At 38.3% G+C, this 25,506-nt stretch overlaps 1 protein-coding gene across 1 annotated transcript in view; it reads left to right on the plus strand.

Annotated features, from left to right (window-relative positions):
* Positions 1-1,360: 1,360 nt before the first annotated feature.
* LOC106517993 (sodium-coupled neutral amino acid transporter 3) overlaps positions 1,361-25,506 on the plus strand; it is a gene marked incomplete in the record, with an annotated part of 32,567 nt that continues 8,421 nt past the window's right edge. Inside the window, 8 exon segments of the mRNA XM_014009052.1 lie at positions 1,361-1,557; positions 17,792-18,024; positions 18,657-18,689; positions 18,862-18,955; positions 19,478-19,593; positions 23,593-23,666; positions 24,157-24,249; positions 24,723-24,804. Coding sequence (XP_013864506.1) covers positions 17,888-18,024; positions 18,657-18,689; positions 18,862-18,955; positions 19,478-19,593; positions 23,593-23,666; positions 24,157-24,249; positions 24,723-24,804 — 629 coding nt within the window.

Genomic DNA, 25,506 nt, shown 5'->3' on the forward strand with positions numbered 1-25,506 from the left:
AAAACAAGGCCCATTAGAGGATTTATCGTCCATCCATCCATCCATCCATCCATCCATCCATCCATCCATCCATCCATCCATCCATCCATCCATCCATCCATCCATCCATCCATCCATCCATCCGCCATTTGTACCTGGATGCTAATTGGCTTTTAATCAGCCTTTAATGAGGTTCTCACCTGCGCTGAGGGTTCATACAATTCTCTCCTCAGCTGCTCTCCTACTTGTGATACAGACACCTGCTACGCCCTGTTGCCATGGCTACCCAATGCTGTGCAGTGGTCTTGGCTGCCACAGCGGTATCATCTTTTAAGCTGACAGATAGGTGAGACAAGGTGAGTCTCACCTTGTTGATGAGAATAAAATATCCTACAAGATCTTTGATTAAAGCGTCTAGACTCAAACCAATTTGTCTGTTGGCAAAATATCTCATAGATTTTAGCTAAACTTTCAGACAGTAATCACTAGGTGCAACTCATTCACTTTCAGAGTAAAATTCAAAATGGTCACCACAGTTAATTTTTGTACAACATTTTTTTCATTCATGAAGCAAAACCATGTAGCTGAAACACACAAAAATAAAAACAAAAAAGCAAATGACACTATGAACGTAAATTAACCTTAGTAGACCTAAAGGTGATGCTAACTCTGCCAGGTATTGAGCTGAAGTTTGGTGTAGTAGCTGAGACTAATCCCCAAACAATAACAATTGGCTTTTAAACTTTGGGATGTAAAGTGGCGGGCGACATGCAGGGGTTCTGTTGGTGGCTCCAACCAGGTCCCTGAATAAATATGCATAATGAGACCTGGTCTAATTTGAGCACAGGTGTCCTTCTCAGTGAACATGAGCTGCCGGGCAGCAGGAAACAACATGATCCCCGGAGCGGAGTGACGCGCGGATGACCCAGAAAAGGAGCGCGTGCTGCGGGTGGCGCGTGCGTAAAGCAGCAGAGGTGGCACACGGTCTTCCTGGCGACTGTTTACTTGTCAAAATGGAGACTCGAAACAGCCTCTTTTTTTTTTTTAAAGCAAATACGGCTTCTATTTTCGCAAGCAATTAAAGGGGAACGCATCTGAACTGCGCTCATAAACGCGCGGTGCGTTCAAGAACAATCGGAAACGCACTACGTTTATRTAACCCGTTTTTAAAACCCATTTAAAAAAAGGCAGCCCGTCTTTATGAAACGTGCGGACGGAACAATTATTAGTTAATTCACTGAGGAGCAAGCCAAGCATCTCTCGCGCGCTCTGGCTTTGCAGCAGACTCTTAACATCATCACCATCATCCAATCAGAGCAGCCGACTGGTGCGTGCTGGAGGCGGAACCCGAACGTTCCTTACATCCCCCCCCCCCCCCCCCTTTTTTTTTTTTTTTTTTTTTTTGCGAACAGATTACTTGGACAATTTAGCCGGAGAAACACATGACAGCGAGGCAGCCGGCAGGGAAGGCGGACGTCGTTGGACAGAAAACACACCGCGGGTCTCCAGACCGAACCGAGCCGAGGTGTGTGTAGAGATATTTGGAGTTGAAGGAGGGCGACCTCTGCTACTTTCCTGGTAAGCGCCAACCTTGATGTGTAATGGTCATTTTTAAGAGTTATTGATGTAAAGCAACAATAAATAGGCTATGCATCTTCACAGCCTGAAGTAACGTTATATTGCGAAGGTTATTTGAGCTGCATGTTAATGTGTTCAGTCAGAAACATGGTGTTCTTCWTTTTTCCGAAGACATTCAGAGATTTTGCACCTTTTTCACCCATTGAGAAATTATTTGGTTTCAAACTAGATCAATTACTATGTACCCTAAAATGACATTTAATGAGCTGTCCCAGTGGAAGCAAATTTCTTTACATCAATAAAACAGCTTTTCATGTGACTTTTGAAAATGTTACTTTGTAGTAAAACGTTTTCAGCATGTCTGGATATTTATTTATTTTTTTACCCCATAGTATGTCACTCAGGATTTAAAAAAAAATGGCAGCACAATAAATTAGATTTGATGCAGTTAGATTTTTTTTAATCTTCTCACAGGATGATGGTGATGTTTTAAAGGGCACTGATGAAAAGTAGAGGTGCCTGCTCTYATGTCTGCTGATCCTTCATAGTCTAAAGGGGAATTGAGACATAGCTGGCTGAGTTTCGATAGTGGGAGGATGATGCATGACTTTGCCTGACCTGTAGTTTCACATAAAAAAAAAACTAAAGGCTTTATTTGCAGTTATTAAAAAATAGAAATATAATTACTATTATTACAGTTGCCTCGATTTAATGCAAGTGACCAATTAAGCTCAAGGCTGAGATTATTTTTTAAATTTACAAACAGAAATTCAAGGTGTTTCAAGCAATCTGTAGAGGACATTATGGACATACTTTACTATGGGCATGCTGTTTAATGACATTACAGGCAGTTCTTTACAGAAATATGCTCTTCACTCAGCTGAAATGTCTCCTTTAAAGGACAGTTTTACATTTAGCTGACTTGTCTAAARCTTCATTAACTGGTTGTTTACTGCAACATTTGCAATGATCTGATTACATTTCATCTATTTCATTTTCTCCCTTTTAAACCTTGATTTATGAAAAAGAAAAGTAAATGGTTCCCTGTTGGCATTAAGGAAAAAAATCCCTCTCTGGTTTTCATTTTTTTATTTTTTTTTTTTATTTTTGGGGGGTGGGGGTTATGTATACTTATCATATTTGTGACATTTGTGTTCAGTAGAATATTTCTTTGTTGTAACAATGCTTCTTGGCAATAAAACTTATGGCAGCACCTGGTGGAACCAGAAGCTCAAAACAGGTGTCAAATCAACAGCAAAATAAGCTGTTTGGCAGAGAAGGTTTGGCAATTTTTTTATGTGTGTAACTCGCATACTCGGCTCTACTGCTCATCCCACAAACACATGTTCCAAATGTGGCACCATTTAAAAAGGACATGAACAGGCTTTCCAGTGATATACGATTTAATGTCTAAAAACATTGTTACAGCAAATAAATATTCTACCAAACATAATCACAAAAAAGATTCTGTTGTGTTTATTTCTTTTGTCTGRCCCAATTACCAACAGATAAGGTCATGTTAGATTAGGGTGTGATATGAATAGTAAAAAAATAGTGAGCAGTTTTATATTTCAAACATCATATCAGATTTATCCATGTTATATTTAGGCTAAGCTTCAGTTGCAGAATCGTGAGCACAGTTATATCACACTTGTCTGTTTAAAGATTAGTAGTATCTGAGGACACTCCGAGGGATATCACAGACGCTTTGCAACATAAAATAAGGTCACAACGTTTAAATTCTGGCTGAATGAAACTATTCCGAAGAGTYGTATAAACAGGACTGAGATGCAGATTAAAAAGTTACCAGCTGTGGCTTCATGTTTATTTAACGTCTTATTTTCTTTTAGATTTGTGTTCTTTATAATCTTGGTGTGATGTTAGAGCTTGCATTACGCTCTGACTTCCATTMCTTCATACACGATACTGCAACTGTGTAGGTTTTTAGAGCAGTTGAAATAACGAGTTGATGCTTGTAAAATGAAAACTAAATAAAAGTAAATACTGAATAATTAGTGCTATTTGTCTTACAGACAAACAGAAACAACTATCTTTTTTGTGTCTGTSTTTTACCAAAATATCTTATAAATCACTGGACAGCACCTTTACACTTGGTTAACCCTGTTCAAGATGGCCACCACAGCCAACTGACCTTAAAAAACTCACAAGTGACTATAGCTCATTCCATTTTTGCAGAAAATGAGCTCAAAYTTGTTGTGGTAGTAGCTGAGAGTCACAWYACGTACTYCAAATTCTACACACTTGGTGAGAGCTTTGTTTGTCTGTTAGCAAAATATCTCATGTAACACTAGACAAATTTTAAGGACACTTTSAGAAAGTAATTACCTTCCCTACATCCACAACTGATTAACCTTTGGAGTCAACCCAATTCAAGATGGCCACCACAGCTAACTGACWACAGCAGGGGTGTCAAATTTGTATTATAATAATTTTCACAGAGGGCCACATGAGTGGTATTGTAGTTGTCAAAGGGCCAGTTGTAATTTACTTTGACGTTTCATGTTTAACTTCAACTAAACAGGAAACATCATGTTCCTTGTCTCTGTACACCTGAACACTACTARCAATCAATAACTAAGCTCTACTTGGTTTTTCCTGCATAGAAACAGTGTTTTGACACGTCATCTTATGAACACTGAAAAGTACTAAGTGACTAAATATATTAAAAAAAAATCCCACCTGTGGGACTAATGAAGGATAATATTATCTTAAATAATACAGAAATACTATTAAAAGTATAATTAAGAGTTTTACTCACTGTTGAGCTCTGATAAGTGTTGAATTCTGAACTCTCCCACTTTCGGACAAGGAATTCTCAAGCAAAATCAACATGCGTTATGGGAGATGTATGGTCAGGTGGGCAACAGTTACATAAAGCCAACAGCTCAGGGGCAGGTATTTCTATCCTTCACATTTTAAATGTGTTTATTTTATTATATTGAATCATAAATTAAAAGTTTACCATTGGTAGAAAAACTGTTTTCAAATTAAATTAAGCTTTTGGCATTTGGCCCAAAAGCCTTGWATTTAACACGTGGACTACAGCCAACACTAAAATGCACAATGTACAGATACTGAGCTAAAATGTGGTGTGGTTTTAGTGAATGACAGTCACTCACAACACATATTCTGGAATCTTACTACACATAACATTACTTTCAAGGTTTGACCAAAGCAGCTACAACTTTGATTTTAGTTTAAACGTCTGATGGGTAATATGAAATCCTTTTAAACTTCAGATTTTGAAAGAACTTCAATATGATGCATGTTGGGCTTTTTTTTTAATGAAAAACAGTCTTACAAGTTTACACTCCTAAATATCCACTAAAAACGTAATAAATCACCTCAGAGTCTCGTTTCCACACAGCATCAGTGTTTCTGTTCTTTAGGGATTCTCGAGTCTTGCATTGATCTGCCTATTGTTGGCTGTGCTTCAGAGTTTCCTGTCAGTGGATTGGGGTTTAGACCGCCACCGTGGTGCTGCGGCATGTGACAGAGTCAGCTGTACAATATGTGTCGTGGTGGTCACACACATTGCGAGGATGAACGAACGAACGAATGAATGAATGCATTGCTGCGCTCACGTCCGTCCCCATGTGACAAGGAGGAAGCAGGAGCGGACCGGGTCGCAGGAGCCAGCAGGAAAAGCGTGGCACTTTGTTTTGAGCCACATGATTGAGGAGAGACAGAGGTGGCATTGAGGAAACTGGGATGAGAAAAGAGCTTTTCGGGATCCGCTTCCCGTCCAATTGTTCTGATCCCATTAATGTGTAGGTGTAACCTCTCGTTGTTGGGTTTGTGTTGTCCTCTGTTTCTGGGTCTGCTTTTAGGACATTAGTTTAAATTCAGACAACTAAAATATTCTCTTGTATTGTGTTTAAGTTTCCAAAGGGGAGAAAATGTTGTTTAATGCTGGCCTTTTTTGCACCATTATTGCAGAGTGAAGATTGTAAGTAATTATGTTAAAATCAGATCTTTTTTTCTTTTAAATAATTAAAGAAAAATAAAAGAATTAAAGACCTAACGTACCTTGAATGTTTTGCTCAAAACACGAGTCCATATCAGAATAAGCTGTTTGGCACTGGCTGAAAAGATTAGGCTTTTTTTTTCTTTTTATGGGCACAACTTACTCTGCTGCTTAACCTAMAAATACATTTTCCTAACAAATGTGGTGCTATTTAAGAGGATACAAACAGGCTTTTGTTAATTTATTGCTAAGAAGCATTGTTACAACAAAGAAATAATCAACCAGATGCAAAATTCTTACTTTTTGGGCTATTTTTTTATAACCATCCTCCATTAGAAGGCAACCTATGACGTACTGTGGTCAAAGAGTTTCTATTGTGTCCAATGTGGGTGCAACTCTTTTGGTTTTATGGCACCTGGTATTCCCAAACTGTCTCCCATCCAAGTGCTAACCAGCTCCGACCCTGCGTAACGTCTGATATGAGCCGAGAGCTGGCACGTTCATTGTGGTATGGCYTCTTAACAACCACATTGTCACATAAATTGGCAAATATAAGGCTAGTTTTTTGGGTGATTTACTTTACAATAAAGCTCAAAAACTCACAATAACTTGAGTGCAACCATTGGAGCCTCCAGTGGTTGCAGTTCTCACCTTCGAGACAGCAGGTGTTGCTATCTGGGAGCTGCCTCACGTCTAAACTTGTCCTGACGTACAGTAGTTCTATCTAAGATGTCTCATTTTTCTAACCAGCGAGCAAATTGTGTTTGCTCTCCAAGGCGACAAGCTGTTCTAATCTCTCAGTGAGAGCGCTGACATACGCTTATGATGCTTTGGCCAGCCTGCAGGACAAATTGGATTCAGCTTGGAGAACAGCATTACCCCACACCAGCATTAAGTTATTGTCCGGGCCAGGAACTCATCGCCCCGTCTTTTTTCTCTGAGCTGACATCAGCTTGAAATCGAGCCAACACTTTGTTCCACGTCTCAGGATGACGTCAACACAGATGCAGCTAAACGGGGTTGTGTTAACTCGTCAGAAGTTTGAAGCAGCACCTTGTCAATTTTAATAGCCTCGTGATCGTCAGCAGCCTTGTGTTTCACATTAAAACCAAAGACTGAGCAGGTGCTTTTATTAGAGCAATAAGAGGAAAAAGTTTGCTTTAACACGAACGGTCCAAAAAGTATCAATTTAAATTTATAAGATTTTTTTTACCATCATTACATTTAAAATAAATAAATACTGAGCTAAACTTTGGTGTGGTAGTAGCTGAGAGTCATCCACAACACACTTTAAGCACCATCAGATTTGACATTTGACTACATAGAAAATACATAATGTTATTTTCAAAGTTTGACACAAATGGCCACAATTTTATCATTTCTTAACTTCGTTAGTAAACTGCTTGTTCAACCACTTTACTGAAGTTGACTTAAAAATGCAGCTCTGCATCCATCATTTCTGATTTTTAAGATGACAAACTAATAACCTCAACATCTTCCGAACTTGTTGCTATAAATCTTTTTCTTTTTTATCATTGACTATTTATGTTTGTGTCACAAACCTGCATCTTTATTCTTACTGGACATATCTGCAGCCATAAAAAACAGTCTTGTTTTGTGTTATTTTACACTTTGTGTTGCATTGAGTGAGTCTATTATGAGATCCCTGTTGCCTATAAAAAAACAAATAAATTAAAAATGGATGAAAATTGAGTAAAAACAACCAAAGCTAAATGTCAAGTTAAAAACATTAAATACGTTAAGAAAGAGTTGAAATAAATAAAATGTGACAAGGCAGCATAAATCATTAATACAGAGYATAAATATGACAAAACAATAAAATGAAGTTAATAACAAACAAGTAAAAACACAATATATGACAAATGTATAGGACTAAATTACAATATAGTAAAAGAAACAACACAGGCTGATCAGTAAAACAATTGCAATCAATGCAAAACGTGGTAACTATGTATAAACACATTCAATAGCAATGTTTCTGTCTTAGTTTTGAAAGCAGTGAGGGTGTCGGCATGTGGTACCCAAAACAGAGAGCTGATTCCAGAGAAGTCAAAACTTTTCCCAGAGACATGTTATTTTTGGACTGTCCTTATCTTTTTTCCCCTTCATTTCAGCTGCTGGATCAAGAGCCAAAGAAATTACTGGGAAATCATTCAAAATCAAAATAATCACAGGTGGCAATAAAGCACTTTTAAGAGTTTTAAGAGTCTCAGCACTTATGGAGCACATTGTTCTCGAACTCTTGACTTAAATGAACTCAGCCCCCATTCTTCATTCTACCACTTCTGTCCTTCAAACGCATCAGCAAAAATAAGAAGCACAGACATTTTTAGAATAAAGCACAGAATCTGAGATACATTTCAACGTACCAATAAAGCCACCCACACATCGACAGAGTGCCTTAGGGAGGTGCAACATTCACAGATTTTAAAACAAACCTCCTGTTTTTCCCCCTGTATCCAAGACCATGCAAAGAGCATATCGAGTCTTCAGGGATACTCAAACGGAAGCTGTCCAGCCACATCTTTGTCATCATTACTCTCCCAACCAAAGATAGCACCACCCTTATTTTGGCTTTTATTGTTGCAGAATGGATGGACCACATTCCTTATCTGTGGCCTCCATGTGGATATTTGTATTGAAAACACTGTCCGGCATCATTTTAAAGCTTCGTAAGTGTTCTTCTCCTAGACCCCTTCAGTTCTGAGGGGTGTCAGAGTTGAACCAGAGTAACAAGATGAGTCAACCACTTCTAAAAATAGTTCTCTTTTTCTGTGAGTCATCAGGCTGGAGACAATTCATGAATCATTGTGAAATTGATGAAATAGAAATAGTTGTAAAACAATCCAGTGTGGTCTTGGTCATGGCTGTTAGCTTGTCCATCCGCTCAGAAACTTAGATGGTTTAAATGGAAGAGCTATCTATAACAGATAATAAAATGTTCACACAGCAAGATAATTGTGCAGATTTTGTGCTTCTGACAAGCTTAAGGACACTGATTTTCATGATGACTCTAATCATAGAAGATATTTCTGCCACGTGTTCAAAGTGATATAGATGGCTCAGAAGGACAATGGGACCACTCAGATTGCAAATCAAGGATATTCAACATGTTGGATTGTCTTGGCCTGATACCCCAGCGTGTGAGGTGTTCCGAGGACCAACCAGCTTGCAGCCTGTTCAATGTGACATGTAGCCAWTCAGAAAGCAAAGTGACAGAAACACAGAGGGGATTCCAAAATACAGAAGACAAAACAAGTATGTGCACCAGAAAGTTCGGTGGACGTTGGAGATGTTTGTATGTTTGTTTGTTTTTTCTCTGTGAAAAATAGTCTACAAACTATCACCATTGCTTCTTCCTTCACCGGCCTTGTTTATTTATTCTAAACAGGTTTGATCTTGAGAGTTTTTGCAAAATTTCCCATCTGACATCAGAATGATCACGAGTGAAACCTGTTCCTGTGTGGTGTGTTGTCTTTGCTGTGTGCCTGTGCCCGTACACCACGCACTGAGGCACCAAAACCTGTTATATCTATGATATCAGTTTCTTAAAATCAGCCGACAAGTTTAAAATCATGCCATGTGAACCAGGCATTAAAAACTGTGTGAAACTCTCACTGTGAGATAAATATAACACCTTCGCTGTGGATATTCACATGCGCTGCCTTGCTGAGCTCACATCCTGTTTGGCATTATGGATTCAGGCGTGTGCATCGTGTGGCGGCTTATAAAAATCCAGGAGAGAAACGGAGCATCTCAGTGGCTGACATACACATCTCCCAGTCAGGAGTTAATCTGTTATCCTCCTCACTGCTTAATCACAGTGTTAGTTAAGCAGAGCCAGAGGAAGACTGAGATGGGAGGACAGCACTGTAAGGAAACAGGAGACAGGCCCTTAGTGTGAGCAGCTTCTAATGATAGACCTGAGGATAATTAAAAGACCATTTTCCTCCCATGTGTTACATTGTGCACATTTCCTAGTGAGGGTTAAATGCACAGCTGCATTAAATCTCTGAAAGCGAATCTTTGAGGCTTTTATTGACACAAACGCTTAATTTGTGGTATGCAGAATGCTTAGTTTRCTTAGAATGAAGAGATGGAACTGTTGTGTTAAGACAGAGTCTGGAGCTTGACATAAAAATAAAACAATTCAAGAGAGACAAAGAAGAGTTTTAGTTTTACTGCTTTTTCAACTACAAGCTTTGTTCAATTAAACACAATTAAAAATATAGTATATCATTATTATGTTGTGGGTTCAAAATTTTGATTTGTTTTATGTTTGACAACAGCCAAAGAGAAATTAAACTAGAAATTCATTTTATTATTATTAATATTAGGAATTTTTAGGACCTCCTGCAATCTTTTCTAGAAAAGCAGTCTTCCCAGTAATGTGACAAGTAATTTTGTTTTTTAAGCACATGGACTGAAGCACAAATAGATCATTAATCATCCACTTGCAGCAGTGCTGTTCATGCAGGCTTATCTAAATTCTGTTTTAAATGAAAAGAAGCAAATAAATGTGGTTGATCAGTGCCATTTCATCTCCTTGGAAAGTGTTATTGAAATTTGCTCTTGCAATTATTCAAAGCTTGACATGTATCTGGTAGTGGAGCAGTTGGTTTGCCTCCTTATCTTGCAGTAAGAAAGGTTGCTGGTTAGACTTCTGGTTGGGAGCCTTTCTGTGCAGAGTTTGCCTGTTCTCCCCTTGCATTCATGGGTTTTCTCTGGGAACTCTGGTTTCTTTCCAGAGTCCAAAAATATGTATGATTGTAAGGTTAGGTAAAGTAGGAAAGGGTATTTTAATGTCAGTGTCAATTTATTTAAATAGCACATAAAAACAGTGGGTTGACCAAAGTGCTTCACAATTCAGCCAAATAAATGAACAAAACAACAAAGCAACACAAAATGTTAAAAATTCAAAATAAAGAAATACATTAAAAAAATTAGCTTTAAAATAATCTCAAACTCCAGAATGAAAGGTCAAGGAATAAAGATGAGTTTTAAGCATAGATCTCTCAGCAGTACAAAGCCATTCCAAAGGTTTAGGGCAGAAACCGTAAAAGCCCAATCACCTTTAAATTTAAGCCTGGGTCCACGAACATCTACGAGAAACTGGTTGGATGACCAAAGTGGTCTAACTGAAGTGTGGATATTAATGAGCTCAAACAGGTAAGATGGGGCCAGACCTTTGAAAGCTTTAAAAATAAGCAAAAAAATCTAATCTAATCTATCCTAAAGCAAACAGGAAGCCAATGGAGAGAAGCCAGAATAGGGCATATGTGTTTGTGTTTTTAATACCTGTTAAAAGACGAGCTGCTGCGTCTTGGACAACTTATAAGTGATGCAGAGAAGATTTATCTAAACCAACATACAAAGCATTTCAATAATCCAAACGAGATGTAATAAAGTCACCTTTTCAAGATCTTTGTTAGGGAGATATGACTTCACCTTAGCAATAAGTCTAGTTGATTTCACAACTGTCTGTCCAATTTAAAGACACCTTGTCCTCTGGCTTCACAGGACCAAGATTGTCAAGAGAAATACTTTTACCAAAGCTGATGACTTCTGTCTTACTTTCGTTTAGATTCAGGAAATTTAGTTTCAGCCAGACTTTTATGTCATTCAGACAGCTCAGGAGTGATTGGAATGAATTAATCGAGTCTGGCTTAATAGGCAGTTAAACCTGAATGTCTTCAGAAAAACAAAAGGAATCTATAATCTTTTAGGGCTAAACAGTCTTGAAATTTGTCAATTATTGTTAATTTTTTTCTTCAAATTCAGTGTGTTGCTCCATTTTACCAATTTGGAATTTTGTTTGTTTTTTGTTTTTGCTAAAAAAGCCTATTTTTCTGGAAAAGTTGTATCACCCCAAGTCCTGTAGCTATAATGAAATAGAGGCTTCAGGTACAGAGACGTGCTGCTGTTAAACCTGCTAGCTGAGTTAGATTCATTCATTTTCACCAGTCCAATGGATTAATGTGGATGAGGGTGCTCATAAACTGCCATTAAAGCTGAGCTCACCCCAAGACCAAAGATTCCACTTTAAAATACCGTACATCCAAAATCAACTATGACAACAGAAATAGATGATTGGGTGTACTGAGTAAAAAATATTTTATTTTTTACTTTTATTTCTTCCAGTATGGGAAGTGGGTTTAGGTGAGGTGTCAAAAAAAAAAAAAAAACTGAAAAAAAAAAGTCGTAGAAATTAACTTGGTGTATCACTACCAGATGCAAACAAACAAACAAACAAACAATCATAGTACATCTAATGCAGTCTACACCATGTGTCTCTTTGATGGACAGGTGACTTGTCCAGGGTGTCCTCTACCTCTCATCTAATGACTGTTAGAGATAGACACCAGTCCTTACAGAAGAAATAACATGCTCATTATCTGAAAATCATGTTTCCATCAATTTCATCAATCAGTTCCTCTTAGTCTGAGACCATGGTTCTCAACCATAAAAGSGTGGAATACCTCAAGAGGAGGAGTTTAAGCATCTTAGCATCTTGTTCGGGAGATGGATCAACAGTAATGAGGGTGTTGATTTTGTCAGTCATGGTGAAAAAAAAAAGAGCTTTACTGGTCGGTTTACTTCGACTTACTGGTCTGTCTAAGTTMAAACCCTCACCTTCGGTCATGAGGCGTGSATCACGACCTAAAGACGTAAGTGAACATAAGTGGTCGAAATGAGCTTCCAGTCATAGGGTGGCCGGGCTCAGCCTTAGAGATATGATGAGGAGCTCCATCATTCGAGGGGAGCTCGGAGTAGAGCCGCTGCTCCTCTGCATTGAAAAGAGTCATTTGAGGTGGTTCATCTGATTAGATGCCTCCTGGACGCCTCCCTTTAGGGGTATTCTGGGCACATCCCACCAGTAGGAGGTCCTGGGGAAGACCCAGGAATCACTGGAGGGATTATGTATCCTCTCTGGACTGGTAACACCTCGGGATCTTCCAAGATGAGCTTTAAAGTGTCACTGGAGAGAGGGATGTCTGAGTTTCTCYTCTAGACCTGTTGCCTCTGCAACCACAGACAAGCAGCAGAAGATGCTCATAGAGATCTTTCTAAATAAATATGTATTGCAGTCTTTTGTTCTCATTAGTAATTTTTTCTTCCTTTTCTTTTTTTATACTTTTCACACTGAATATGTCTCCTAATACCAACACAAGTGCCTCCTCACATCATTTCTGCAACGGTGAATGCTTTAATTTCCTGCCTGTGTTTTATTCTTTTAACAAGAGTTGTGCTTGTTTTCATAAACATGCAGTCTTGTTTGTGTGAGTGTGTATGTTTGTGTGTGTATGACTGTTTATTGTGGTGTGAAGAACCAGAACACAGGCAGATGGTTCCAGGATGCACTCGGCGAATGTTTGCCGCTTATTTTAAGCAGCTGCTGCACTCTGTGTCACATGTAGAAATCACAGCTTTGCGTGTGACAGGATGCAGGGTCACACCGGGGCTTTTCACTCCTCTGAACCTATTTTTATGTGACCTGACAGCATTTTGATCCCCATGTCCCGCTTCAGCGAGAGACGAGCTCTAATCGGATCTAATCTAGCATCTTGATTGTCTGAGGTCCCAAATCTGACCCTTTACAATAATAATAAAAAAGTCCACTGATGTACTTACTTATTAGCTGCTCGTCAGTGGAGAATGTAGACAAGTGTAATCCTTTAAGCTGCCGGAACTCATTTTATGTCATGAACGGAAAGGATGGACATTTTATTAAATTAAATTCAGTATTTTTTTTATTTTGTTTAGGACAAATAATTTAGAAAAAATGTCAATAAGTTTTATGTTTCGTCTGTTAGTATCATGAACAAATTAATACAAATTCAAATGAATATCCAAATCTTTGGATGATAGAATATTTATAGCCAAAAGGCAAAGATGGACAATAATGTTTTTGCGTGCATGTGCATGCATTAGTGTGTCTCTGTTAGCAAAACATCTCAACAATACATAACAGTACAGTACAGTACAGTACAGTACAGTACAGTACAGTACAGTACAGTACAGTACAGTACAGTACAGTACAGTACAGTACAGTACAGTACAGTACAGTACAGTACAGTACAGTACAGTACAGTACAGTACAGTGATTTGAATATATTAATCAACAGACTGAGAAGCTGTAAATCACTCTGGGTCTTCAATTAAGAAAGCTTTTCCAACCACAGACCTGTTAAAAAAGTCATCAAGTAGTGAAAGAAGAGGCAGTATTAGAGATTACTGACAGTATTACATAAGCTTCACCCCCTCCAAACAAAGCTTCTGTAAATACAATATGACACTTTGAATGAACAACAGGACAAATCCTCCCATACACATTAAAATGTGTGAATACATCAGCAAGAACAATGTTCAATGATTCAGGTATGAGTTTGGGAACAACAGTCCGAGAAGCTGCCCCCCTGGTGCCGTGACGTCTCTGCAGGGCTGCTGACGTCAGAGCCACAGAGAGCAGGGYTGGATCAGCACTCTCTCCGCTGCCAAATGGATGTGATGTTTCCGAACAGAGCTTGAATTAACACAGCCTCTGCTGTTTGCTGTGAAGAAGATTCATTTATTCCCACAAAGAGCATCGGAGAAAAACATTAAGTCTTATGTAGGGTTCAGAATCTGAGGGGGAAATCCAGTTTTCTTATTAAAAATGTAGTTTTTCCATTTTGCTCATAGATTAGCAGTATTTTATGTGTAAAACTATGCTTATACTTGTAATATCAGGTGTAGTATTTATATGAAATAAAAAATTTGCATTAAGACAAGCAAAATACAAATGGTTTAAAGTTTGCTCTTTCTTTTTCAACATGTAAAATCAGGGAACAATATGTTTCGAGTCCCTTCGACTGTCCTTTTTACAACCTTTAAATATTTTTTGGTATTTATTGACTAAGTTAGACTTTTATCTTACCAAATCGAGTACTTTAGTCTAAGGCAAGCTGCTAACCTACATGTTTTATTTAATAAAGTAGCAATTTTAACAAACAAAAAACGAGTTCAAATTGTAACAATTGTTTTTGTGTGTTGGGAAATTAAGAATTAGGCTACTTTCTACACTTAGTGAGGTTTTTCTGCATTGCTTTATTTGGGTTGGTATTTAAACTACAAGATTAGCTTAAGCAGTACAAACCCACTTCATTTGGAAATTACAGTGGCTTACTCTGGACTCATTACATCGCTCTCATGTTAGAGGTAATGAGTCCTTTTACACACACAAACTTACACAGACACACACACATAGATACACACACACACACACACACACACACACACACACATACACAAAATAGTTCAGGCACAAAATAATTATTGCACTGGAAATGATCAACTATGATTTAGCTGGATCTGTGTATGCATGTGGTCTAAATTCATCTGTAAGCAAAATATCTCCTGAACTACAGGACAAATTTGAACGAAACTCTTAATTACTGGATGTACGTCTACAACTGATGCACTTTCAGTGACTTGTATCAAGATTGCTACCACAGTTAATAAACCTTAGCAAGCACAAAAGTGACAACTCAGTTAATTTTACAGATATTGAGCTAAATTTCGGTGTGGTGGTAGCTGAGAGTCATCCTCATCACATACTCTGCACTGAACTGACTGAACAGGATCTTTGTTTAAAATGTTGATTTGCAAGCWGGTGGGAAATATATCTTTCTTCATGGAATGCTAGCTTCATTATTCATCTGTTTATGTAAAAACAGATTAAATTATGAGCATTTCTTTCAGTTGTCTTTTGCAACTCTTTTTGGGGTCCGGTCCGATCCACCTCTCATTCAAACAATATTATCTGAAGTGACATCTGATTACTCGATTCAAGCATTTTTTTAATGACAACTAATGTATAGGATACAGCATAAACTGGAACTCTGACATCTTTAAGAACACTTGAAAACAAYTTGTGTGACTGTAAGTGCTCTCTGGTGAAAGTCTCTGTGCACTGGATGAACCCAGAGCATCAGCRTTGGTATGCAAGCTCAGTGTGTGTTTTGTTTAGGAAGTTTGTAGTATGCACATAAAAATTTAAACTTGGTGAGCAAACTATTTTTTTTAGGATTTTAAATAAATAACTAATAAAAAGTCTTTGTGGGTATRACTTAGTGTATTCAGTTTTTCTTGTAGGAATGCTGATGAAATTCTTGTGTGTAATWATATTTGCAGAAAAATAATCAAAAAAGTGAATTACAAAATCTATATCGTTAAAAACATCGCAGTGTTGGATTTAGTGTTGTGTATATACATTTCATGCAGAAATCCCTCACATTGTTACTCCTTTTTTTCTTCTACATGTTTGTTTCAAACTCCACAAAACCTCTTTAGAAGCACAAGGTTTTGACCAAAAGAGAGGGTTTTTCTCTCCGTTGTCATGTATTTCCTTCCCTGTTGAACATAATGATTGTAAAAGGCACAACTCAGGCCAATCATGTCTTCTGTTTCGAGGTCCACACAGCTCAAGGCCATTGAGGAGGTACCCCTTGTAGCTGGACAGCCCATCGTGTGTTGTCCGTCAATGGCTACTCCAACCTCTTGGTGATTTGTTGACTATGTGAGTGGCAGCGCGGTTCTGTGCGGTGATTTGTCCCGTGAGTCTGGCCCTGCCTCTGCCATCGCTGGCGTCAGCAGCTCGGCTACAACTCCGCGTGAATGCGGGATGCTGGCATTTGTCGAATTCAAGGTGGCATCTTTTCAATTAGGGAGTGAAATACCTTTTCAGCCTCTCGAGTGGCCCGGCAAACTAGAGCCAAAGGGGGCCCTGGCGGTATAATGATGCCTGGCACAATAGTACCACTGTTTCCCCCGACCGGTTCCCAGGAAACCACACAACATGTGCCATTGTGCGGAGTGCTTTGCTGCCCGGCCACGTTACCCAGCTTTACCCTGACAAACCAAGAGGCCTGCCCGTTCGGTGGAGCTCAACATAATGTGGCTGGTTAGGTTCAGGAGACTGGTAGGTGAAAACCAGGGGGTTTTCACCTCTCTTTGTATTTTATGTGTTAAAAAAATTAAAAGAGCACCTTTATAGGYTGAAAAGCGGAAGTGCCCTCGAAGGAACAAGGAGTGCTGAGTTATTGCCAGGGATTGTTGTARCGTACACCCTGATCTTTGAGGCGATGCTGAACCTCCTCCGTAAAAGAGGAAACTAGACGAAAAGTGACAAGCAGATAAATGGAGGCACAAAACAATTGGAACTGGTTTGTAGCTGGTCCTGGCTGGTTCTTCTCCTTTTATCTCAATGYTGGGAGTTCAACCATTTGTGTGTGTCACCCCCCACCTCCTTTACAGATCCCAACATGGTCACCATTATAGCTGCTGTTTATGCAGCAGAGGAAAAAAAATATTTAGGACTGGCCAGAATGGGGGATTGGGGTGGGGAGGGGGGGGGGTAGAAGGGTGGAATTTAGTCAACAACATCTAGGAGACACATGTCAAAGGGACCCTTCTGGGCCTCACAAGCCAGCTGGTCAGCTAATGCAGCACAACAGGATACCCAGGAAGTGAAGGCCTGATGCAAAGCCCAGTGTTACATGGCAAAGGCTCTGTTTTCCTCTAAGGGTAGACCTGTCACTTTACATGGCAATTATTCACGGGGTTTGCCAAAACAGCTATTCACTGTTAATTCGAGATTTTGGGTGGGAGTTTACTGTTTACAGGCTACACAAGAAAAAGTGTTTTAATCTGACAAGTCACCCTAATCCCATTTTATTTACACTTCCTCGGTGACTGCATGAATTGGTTGTTCTTGTGAACTGCAGTTTCTTTTTTGCTTTTAAAATGGCACTTTTTTTTTTTACATTTTGCATACTTTTTAAAAAGACCAGATCTAATCATTCAGTTTGTTTTTAGTGGTCTTTTGTGTCCAAGTTAAATGATCAACAGTTGTATAATCTCTACACTATCTGCACTGGATGACATMAAACACAGTAGAGCTGAGGTGACTGTTTCCTGCTGTCCACAACTGCTCTTAGATTTAAACTGTACAAAGTCCTCATCTTTACATGGTGCCTGATCCTGGTCATTTTCTACCATGCTCTAAAAACTACTGTCAGTTTAGAAATTTCAGTGATTTTTAGTGTACTGTCTTATTCTTATTTAACATAACATCTTTTAAATACAGAGTTTTGGCCAAAACCTAAATCTTTTCATATTGAATGGTGAATATTACTATTAATTATCCCACAGCTAATGCTAATTTCCTGTATTTTTCCCCCACAGATTAAATCCTCAGTGACAGAGCACTTTACGACACATTTCCACAAACTCGAGCTTCTACACATTTCAGTAGAGAAACCATCWCTGACCTGAGCAGATATGAGTGAAGACAAACCAGGTGCAACTGTGGAAACTTCTCCAGCCGAGGTGAATGCCATTCCTAACGGTAAAGGCCAYGAACCTGGGGAGGACATCGCAGCTTCAGCTAGAACACCCCCTGCAGAGGACTGTGAAAAGTGAGCACCCAACATCCTTACAGTTCATTATCCTTAGTTATCTGCTTTATTTATCAGAATTATAGTTCATCCTGAATTAAATGAATAATAATATTTAATTATATATAATTTTATTTAATTTTATTATAGTGTGTTCACAGTATACCCAGAAGTTAGACTTCATGTTTTTATAAAGTGAAAAATCAGCTAAAAACGCCCTTCAAACTTGGAATTTTGACTTTGAATTGAAAGATTTGTGACCATCAATAATATGGCTGACTCACTTATAAAGAGTGGCGACAGCTCAAACTGACTTCTGAATAAAACACTAAACCGTATGAAGCACAACAAGGGCGTAGAAAACCTAAAACTCAACAACTGTTAAAGTGCCCTCAGACAAGACCTGCCCACATGCTGTAGTGGAATATGTGTTGGATAATGGAGTCAGCTGAGTACCCAATTATCATGTCAAGTTGCTCAGCACTTTTTTTCCAGCATGTTCTGTCTGAGTGATAAATGGTTTAATTACCATGTCCACAGTACACTTCACGATTTATAGATGCTTCTTCGTGTTGCTCCTATTATTTTATGACAATGGGTGTTGTTTCTCCACTTCTCTCTACTTCTCTCTCCTCTCTCTACACTATGTGTAGGCAAACATTAACCAATAATGACAAGAATGCTAGGTATGTATGGAGTCATAATGAGGATAGAATGTGTTGTGGTTTGCATGAAAAATAACAGATTGTTTTTCAAAGAAATGGTTCTTTCTTTTATTTTAAGAAAAGATAGTGTTTTTCTAGATGAGTGGATTCGAGACGTGTCATATTCTGACAAAAKTGTTTATCTCTCTATTAGTCCTCACAAAAAGGAAAATATGGAATCGAACCTCCCAGACAGCCAGGAGTTCTTATCACGTGGGGAGGACAAGAAGACAACGCGCTTTACAGATGTGAGTTTACGCACAGCACAACTGTGCAGAAGTTTAAACCAGCTCTTATCTTCTTCTTCCACAAAGGCAGACTTTCTTGTATTTTTTTTAATCTATGTTAAATAATAATAATAATAATAATAATAATAATAATAATAATAATAATAATAATAATAATAATAATAATAATAATAAGGAAACAAGAAAAAAAAACTGAAACAGAACCTGAAAATGCAGCATCCTTTAGTTAATCTTCGACTACAGGTCAAATTTTCAGCTTTTTCTAAATGTTCTTTAGGAATCACTTTTGCACTATTTTAGGTAAGACTGTGTTTTCTTTGATGTTTACATGTAGCTAAATAAATTAGAACAAATTTAACCCTTGTGACAGGCTACATACGCCAAACAAACTACCTAGGTTAACTATATCTACTTTACCTCATTTTAAAGTCTGATTCTATACCAAATGAAAGTCTTTTCCACAATATGCCTGAATAAAAATGACTCYGCCTCTAATTCTCTGCTCTATTTCACTGGTTGCAGTTTGAAGGAAAAACCTCGTTTGGGATGTCTGTCTTCAACCTGGGCAATGCAATCATGGGAAGTGGAATTCTGGGACTGGCCTATGCCATGGCCAACACAGGAGTCATCCTGTTCCTGTAAGTCACTCATTACTAATGATGCATTAAAACCTGTGTGATTGCAGATTAGAAGCTCTCACTCAATTACAGCTCCCAGATTTRTGATTTCATTCAAAACCTCCAGGGCTTTTTCTAAGTGCATGTGTGTGACAGACATAAATAACACCTAATAGTTTTTTACTTATTGTTTCGAGTTAAATCAGCAGCAGTCCATTTTTAATAATACAGAAACTGATGAGGCCTGGTGCGTTGGAAGGATAAATACTTATATTAAGAACAGTTTGAAATCATTTATTGGTGCCACAAACAAACATAATTAGAATCATAGGTGCGGAAAATGACTGCATTATTTTGGTGTGATTGATTCTCTGCCTTCAGGCACTCGTGTTGTGCATTATATATGAGCAATATAACCTTTAAGGTCTTCATAGCAGCCTGGTATGGCAGAATCATCTGTTGATTTATTTGGCCTTTCGGTAACATACCCTGAAGTCAGCATCTTTCAGCTGTTTTTTGTTGGTTTTTATCGTATTTGTTGACTACAAGAAAACCAAAATGGTTAAATGCAAACTGCTTTTTTCAGAATTTGCCAAATAAATCTTCTCACTGACAAACTTATAGGCTTAGCTTTGACTCATAAATCCTCACTGAAATGCAAGAAGTTGTTTTAATGATTTATGCTGACAGGATTCTGCAGGAACACACTGGTGCTCTGCGAAAGCCAGTTGTAGAAAGTCAGGAAATAGAGTGATTATGTGTGTCTGGTAGCAAAGTATCTCATAAATCCCTGGACAGATTTGAATGAAACTCTCAAATGTTATTAACTGGATGAACATCTACAACTAATTTACTTTTAGAGTCAACCCAAGATGGCTGCTAAAGTTTATAAAGTCAACAAATAGAAAATGGTTATAATACAATATAATAATTGATGTGCATTATGGGAGATGTAATTTATGGTCAATGCTGGCTTTAAGGCAGCTTAAGAATACATCATTGAAGCTCTAGTGAGCCAAATGTTGCCTGCGGCCTTGAGTTTGACATGTGCTCCAAGCGCTAACAAATCTCAGGTTATCTTGCAAAATCACATGTGCATTACATTATTTTCAAGATTTATTCAAAAAGACTAAAACTCCTTCACTTTTCAAGATCTTGATTTAAATATTATTTTCAATTTTAGCTTAAATCATTTAGACAGTTGGTTCGGCTCACTTGTTGCCTCTCTGCAATAAGGTTGCTGGATCAAATCCTGGCCCGGTGACCTTTCTGGGTAGAGTTTGTATGTTCTCTCTGTGCATGCATAGGTTCTCTCTGGGTACTCCGGCTTCCTCCCACAGACCAAAAACATGACTGTTAGGTTAACTGCCCCTCACACAGTGACTGTTGGATATGGGCACCTGTGAGCCTGAAAGGAAGAAGTGGGTATAGATAATGGATGGATGGATATTTCTGTAAAAAATCTCTTGACTTGTAGTTTTGTTAAAAACTAAATATCCTTTTTTCTTTCACTCCAGTAGTAGCTTAGAAACAAAGTACAACACATACATTTTTGTGTTGATCAAGATTTAAGTCAGCTTACAAGAAGAAAATATATTATAATGTTAAATAAAAGCCTTCAAATGTTTCATAAGCATTGTATCTGACCTATTCTTTAAGGGTTGAGAGGATTTTTCCCTCGTGATAAAAAAAGCTCCTTATTTTGATCTGAATTTTGTGGCTGTGTGTGTTTTATGCTAGTTATGTTTGCTGTTTGAACTGACCGAACTCGAACAGCCGCGTTTGTGTCACTGGGTTAAACGGGAGCTAAAATTAATCCCAAAGTCAGCCGGTCCACACCATTTATTCATGCAATCACTTGTTAATTGGTAGTACGTGACTGCGTGCACCTGCCCCATCCTGTCGCAGATAAAAGGCTGCAGCTTTGTGTGTTTATATCTGATCTTGTAATGAACAATAGAGCAAAGCAGCTGAGGAACAGGCAGGGTTGAAAGCTGGCTAATACCGGCTAATTTTCTGTGACTTCAGGCTTGTGATCATCTCACTCTTTTTTTTTTAATCTTCTCCAGCATGCTGAATCATTCTGARCCCCGGGCTCTTTTCATAACAGAGACATGGGAACAAAATACACAAGTGAATGAATAAGTAAATAAGTCAGACATGTTGCACAGGGAGAAAGGCGAAGACCACGTAAATACTGCTGGTACAATGAACATGTTGCTCAAAGTTTTCATGAAAAAGATTATTTTTTTCCCCTCGTCGCTGAATAAAATTTTGTTAGCTTTAAAGTCTGAAGAAAAACTTTGCTGAGCCATTTCAGGGATCTCACTGATTTGAGACACTCCACATTTCCAGTTGAAAAAACCTAAGCACATTTTCAGATTTCTGCCTCTTAAGCCACATTTTGATACCTGGATCATCCTGATATCATGAGCAGTTCCAGAGACATGGCTTGATTTGTCTTCCTAATCAGGATAACCCACTGATATTTGCTCTGAATCCCATTTTTAAGTTATTCCAATGAGGAATTTTTGACGTTATTATAAAGAGGAAACCTCAAATGGTGTTGAAATAGTGAGAATTCCCAGCTGGAAAGAAAACTAGCTTTGCTAGCTTGCAGGGAAAATGACAACATATCAATGKTTTTTGGCTCAAAATTGTGTTTTCTGTACTGCTCAAGTGCTAAATTTTAGCAAAATTAAGACTATATTTCAGACAGTTMATTTAAATGACCTGTAGATACGGTATTTTCATTTTGTTTTGACAAAAGCAATTATTGCAACCATTTTAATCAGTGCAGTATTTCTCCACATACCACTTTGAGACTTAATCCTCAGTTCGATGTGACGGGCCTCATTTATTTACAAGTTAATATTTAGACCTACTGACTTATAATTTACACGAGATGTCAAGTGAATTGTAGCTTTCAGACTTCTTCTAACAGTGTACATAAAGATAAATTATAGTTATGGCAGCTTCTGGTAAAAGCCTCTTTAAAATTTAACAATTAAAATCAATGAATATCTTGGGAAAAACATTGGTATACTATGGAGGCAATAAAATCAAACAAAAAAAAAATACTTGATTAGTAAGTCCTTTTGTTTCATTTTGGCCCATGGCGTGATGCTTCATATCCCTCAGATGTTCTCGTGGGTGCAGGTCAGAGTGTTGGCGATCCTGGTCTGGGTGGGAATGCCGTAGGGTGGAATTCCACCAGAGCAGAGCAACAGTCACCCAAGTGTCAGCCTGTCTGACTTCAGCAGATCTGTCTTCCCACTGCCACTTGACTGATTGAGTCCTCAACCGCAAGTCAGCTCAGCACTCCTCCACAGAGTCTGTAAGAAAAGAAAAAAAACCTGCTAACCAGCCAAGAAGGTGAAAGACAAGCTGCTGAGCTTTTGATAAAGGGAAAGAAGGATTGAGAGAGTGTTTGTGTAAGAGCAAAAGTTAATGTTGCCAATGGTGACAACAAAAGAYGAAACGATAAATGTTGGAATGAGGTGGACTGGGTCAGAAAACGTCAGGGGATTCATTCATGACAGAGAATTTATCCCAGCAGTAAAATGCTGAAAAAAAAAATTCTTAAAATTGCTTCACAAACATTTTGTTCAAAAATATAAAACAATGTGGCCGGCTCAGATTTGAACCAGTACTTTATTACATCCACACAAACATATACAAAAAAATTTGTGTTTGTAGAATCACAAAATGTGCATGCTTTCCTAATATCCTGCCACCCTACAATAAATCAATAAACACATTTTTTTTAACTGCTCATGAGTTGTTTGTGTGTCAGCTGCTGTGATTGGGAGGGGGGCTCACAGGGCAACCTCTGTGGCTCAGCTGGACCAGCCGGGCTTTTACAAAGCAGTCTACACGCTAAAAAACAATTTACCACAGCTGTAAAAACAGCCTAAAGAGTGCTGTATGGTGCAAGAATGTATTTCAGAAAACAAAAYGTATTATTGTTGTTGAAAACAAAAAGACACTAAGGTTTGTCTTTTCTTTTCTTTGTTTCAGGCTACTCCTGACAGCAGTGGCAGTTCTTTCATCATATTCCATCCATTTACTTCTAAAATCATCTGGGATTGTTGGTATGTAAGCTGCTGAACAATCTGCCTCTTCTGATAAACAGAGATTATACTTTATTATCAGATTATTGTGAAACATGTTAAAGTTCCGCCTACACTCTGACCTGAAACKTATCACTAACATGATTACATTTAGAATTTCTTCTTAGCCTGTCAATATCAGCAGAGGTACCCAAAGTGGGGCCCGTGGGCCAAAGTTGGCCTGCCAAGCCATTTGACTGGCCCACCAGCAGTTGGCCCATTAGTTTTCTCTCATGGTGCTTACTTTGTCTTATTATATTAGGATTAAACACAAAATACAAGTAACTACAAAAGACATTTAGACTAGATAAAATACTTTAAAATGATTTGCATTTCATGTATTACATTACTGCATTTGGCCCGCAGCCCTCGGATAGATTTTCATTTCGGCCCTTTTGGGAAAAATGTTAAGGCGCCCATGATTCAGATACAGCACATGATTTATATTCTGGTTTTGATGCTTGTGCCTCAGGGATCCGTGCATATGAGCAGCTTGGCTACAGAGCTTTTGGGACCCCGGGGAAGATGGCGGCAGGTATTGCCATCACACTGCAGAATATTGGAGGTGAGGATATTCATCAACACAACTTTCCTTCTCATGTACATACGATTTAATTTATTTTATTAATTCATTTATTTACTTTCTTTAATTTTCTGCTGACAATGCTTCTTGGCAGTGAATCTTATATCATTGAAAAGACTGTCAATTTCTCTTTTAAATGGTGCCACATTTGTAAGGAACATGCGTTTGTGGGATGAGCAGTAGAGCTGAGTATGTGGGTTGCGCATATGAAAAAAAATGGCCAAATATTCTCTGCCAAACAGATTATTTTGCTGCTATTGACACTTATTTTGAGCTGGTTCCTCCAGGTGCTGCCAATGAGGTGCCCAATATAAGATTTATTGCCAAGAAGCATTGTTACAAAAAAAGTAATCTACCAATCACTTTTTGTGCTAAGTACAGATGTGTGTTCTTATGAGTGCGAGAAAGTTTTTATTTTATTTTAAATAAATATATTTTATGTCTCTGCTCCACAGCGATGTCCAGTTATCTGTACATAGTCAAATATGAGTTTCCTTTGGTCATCCAAGCTTTTCTGAAGGTGGATAACCCTGCAGGGTGAGTGACGACCAAAATATATAAAATGTGCAGTTCTGACTTCTCATAGAATAAAACGAGTCAATTAAAAATGATCTTTTAATGCTAGACAAAGGAAATGCATCATCCCATCACTTCCTTTTTGTTTGTCACTTCAGTAGAAAAAATAACTGGATATTAGTTTCCTAATTTCTTCATCAACCGTGACTTTTTTTTCACTTCCTGGTTTCAACCTCACACAGTCGTGATTCGTGCATGTTCCAAGGTTTTGAAGTGTGTGTTGAAGAACCCTGTCATGTTGTGCCAGTTGTGGGGCCTGGGCCAACACTGGATGTTGAGAACAGCTGGTATGAGAGCAGCTGCGTCAGTGACCCCAGAGAAACAGAGCGACACGGCCACTGAGAGCAGTCGCATCAAAACAGCAAAACAGACCACAGCTGAAAATGTAAACCAGAGGGGATTAGTGAAAGTGGCCTTTGAGACAAACCAGGCTCATGTTCTTCAATAAAATTCTTAGAAAACTTACCACAGAAAAATTAATTCTTCTTTTAATTTGTTTGTTTTTATGAATGATTGTGGAGTAAAACGTACAAAGATGCTACAGGGAGTAAAAATGTTTGGGCTGACGAGACATGCTGGTATAGAAGCGATAGATAGTGACAACACACACACACACACACACACACACACACACACACACACACACACACACACACACACACA

This window comes from Austrofundulus limnaeus, unplaced genomic scaffold (assembly GCF_001266775.1).
Source record: "Austrofundulus limnaeus strain Quisiro unplaced genomic scaffold, Austrofundulus_limnaeus-1.0 Scaffold55, whole genome shotgun sequence".
Taxonomy (NCBI): Eukaryota; Metazoa; Chordata; class Actinopteri; order Cyprinodontiformes; family Rivulidae; genus Austrofundulus; species Austrofundulus limnaeus.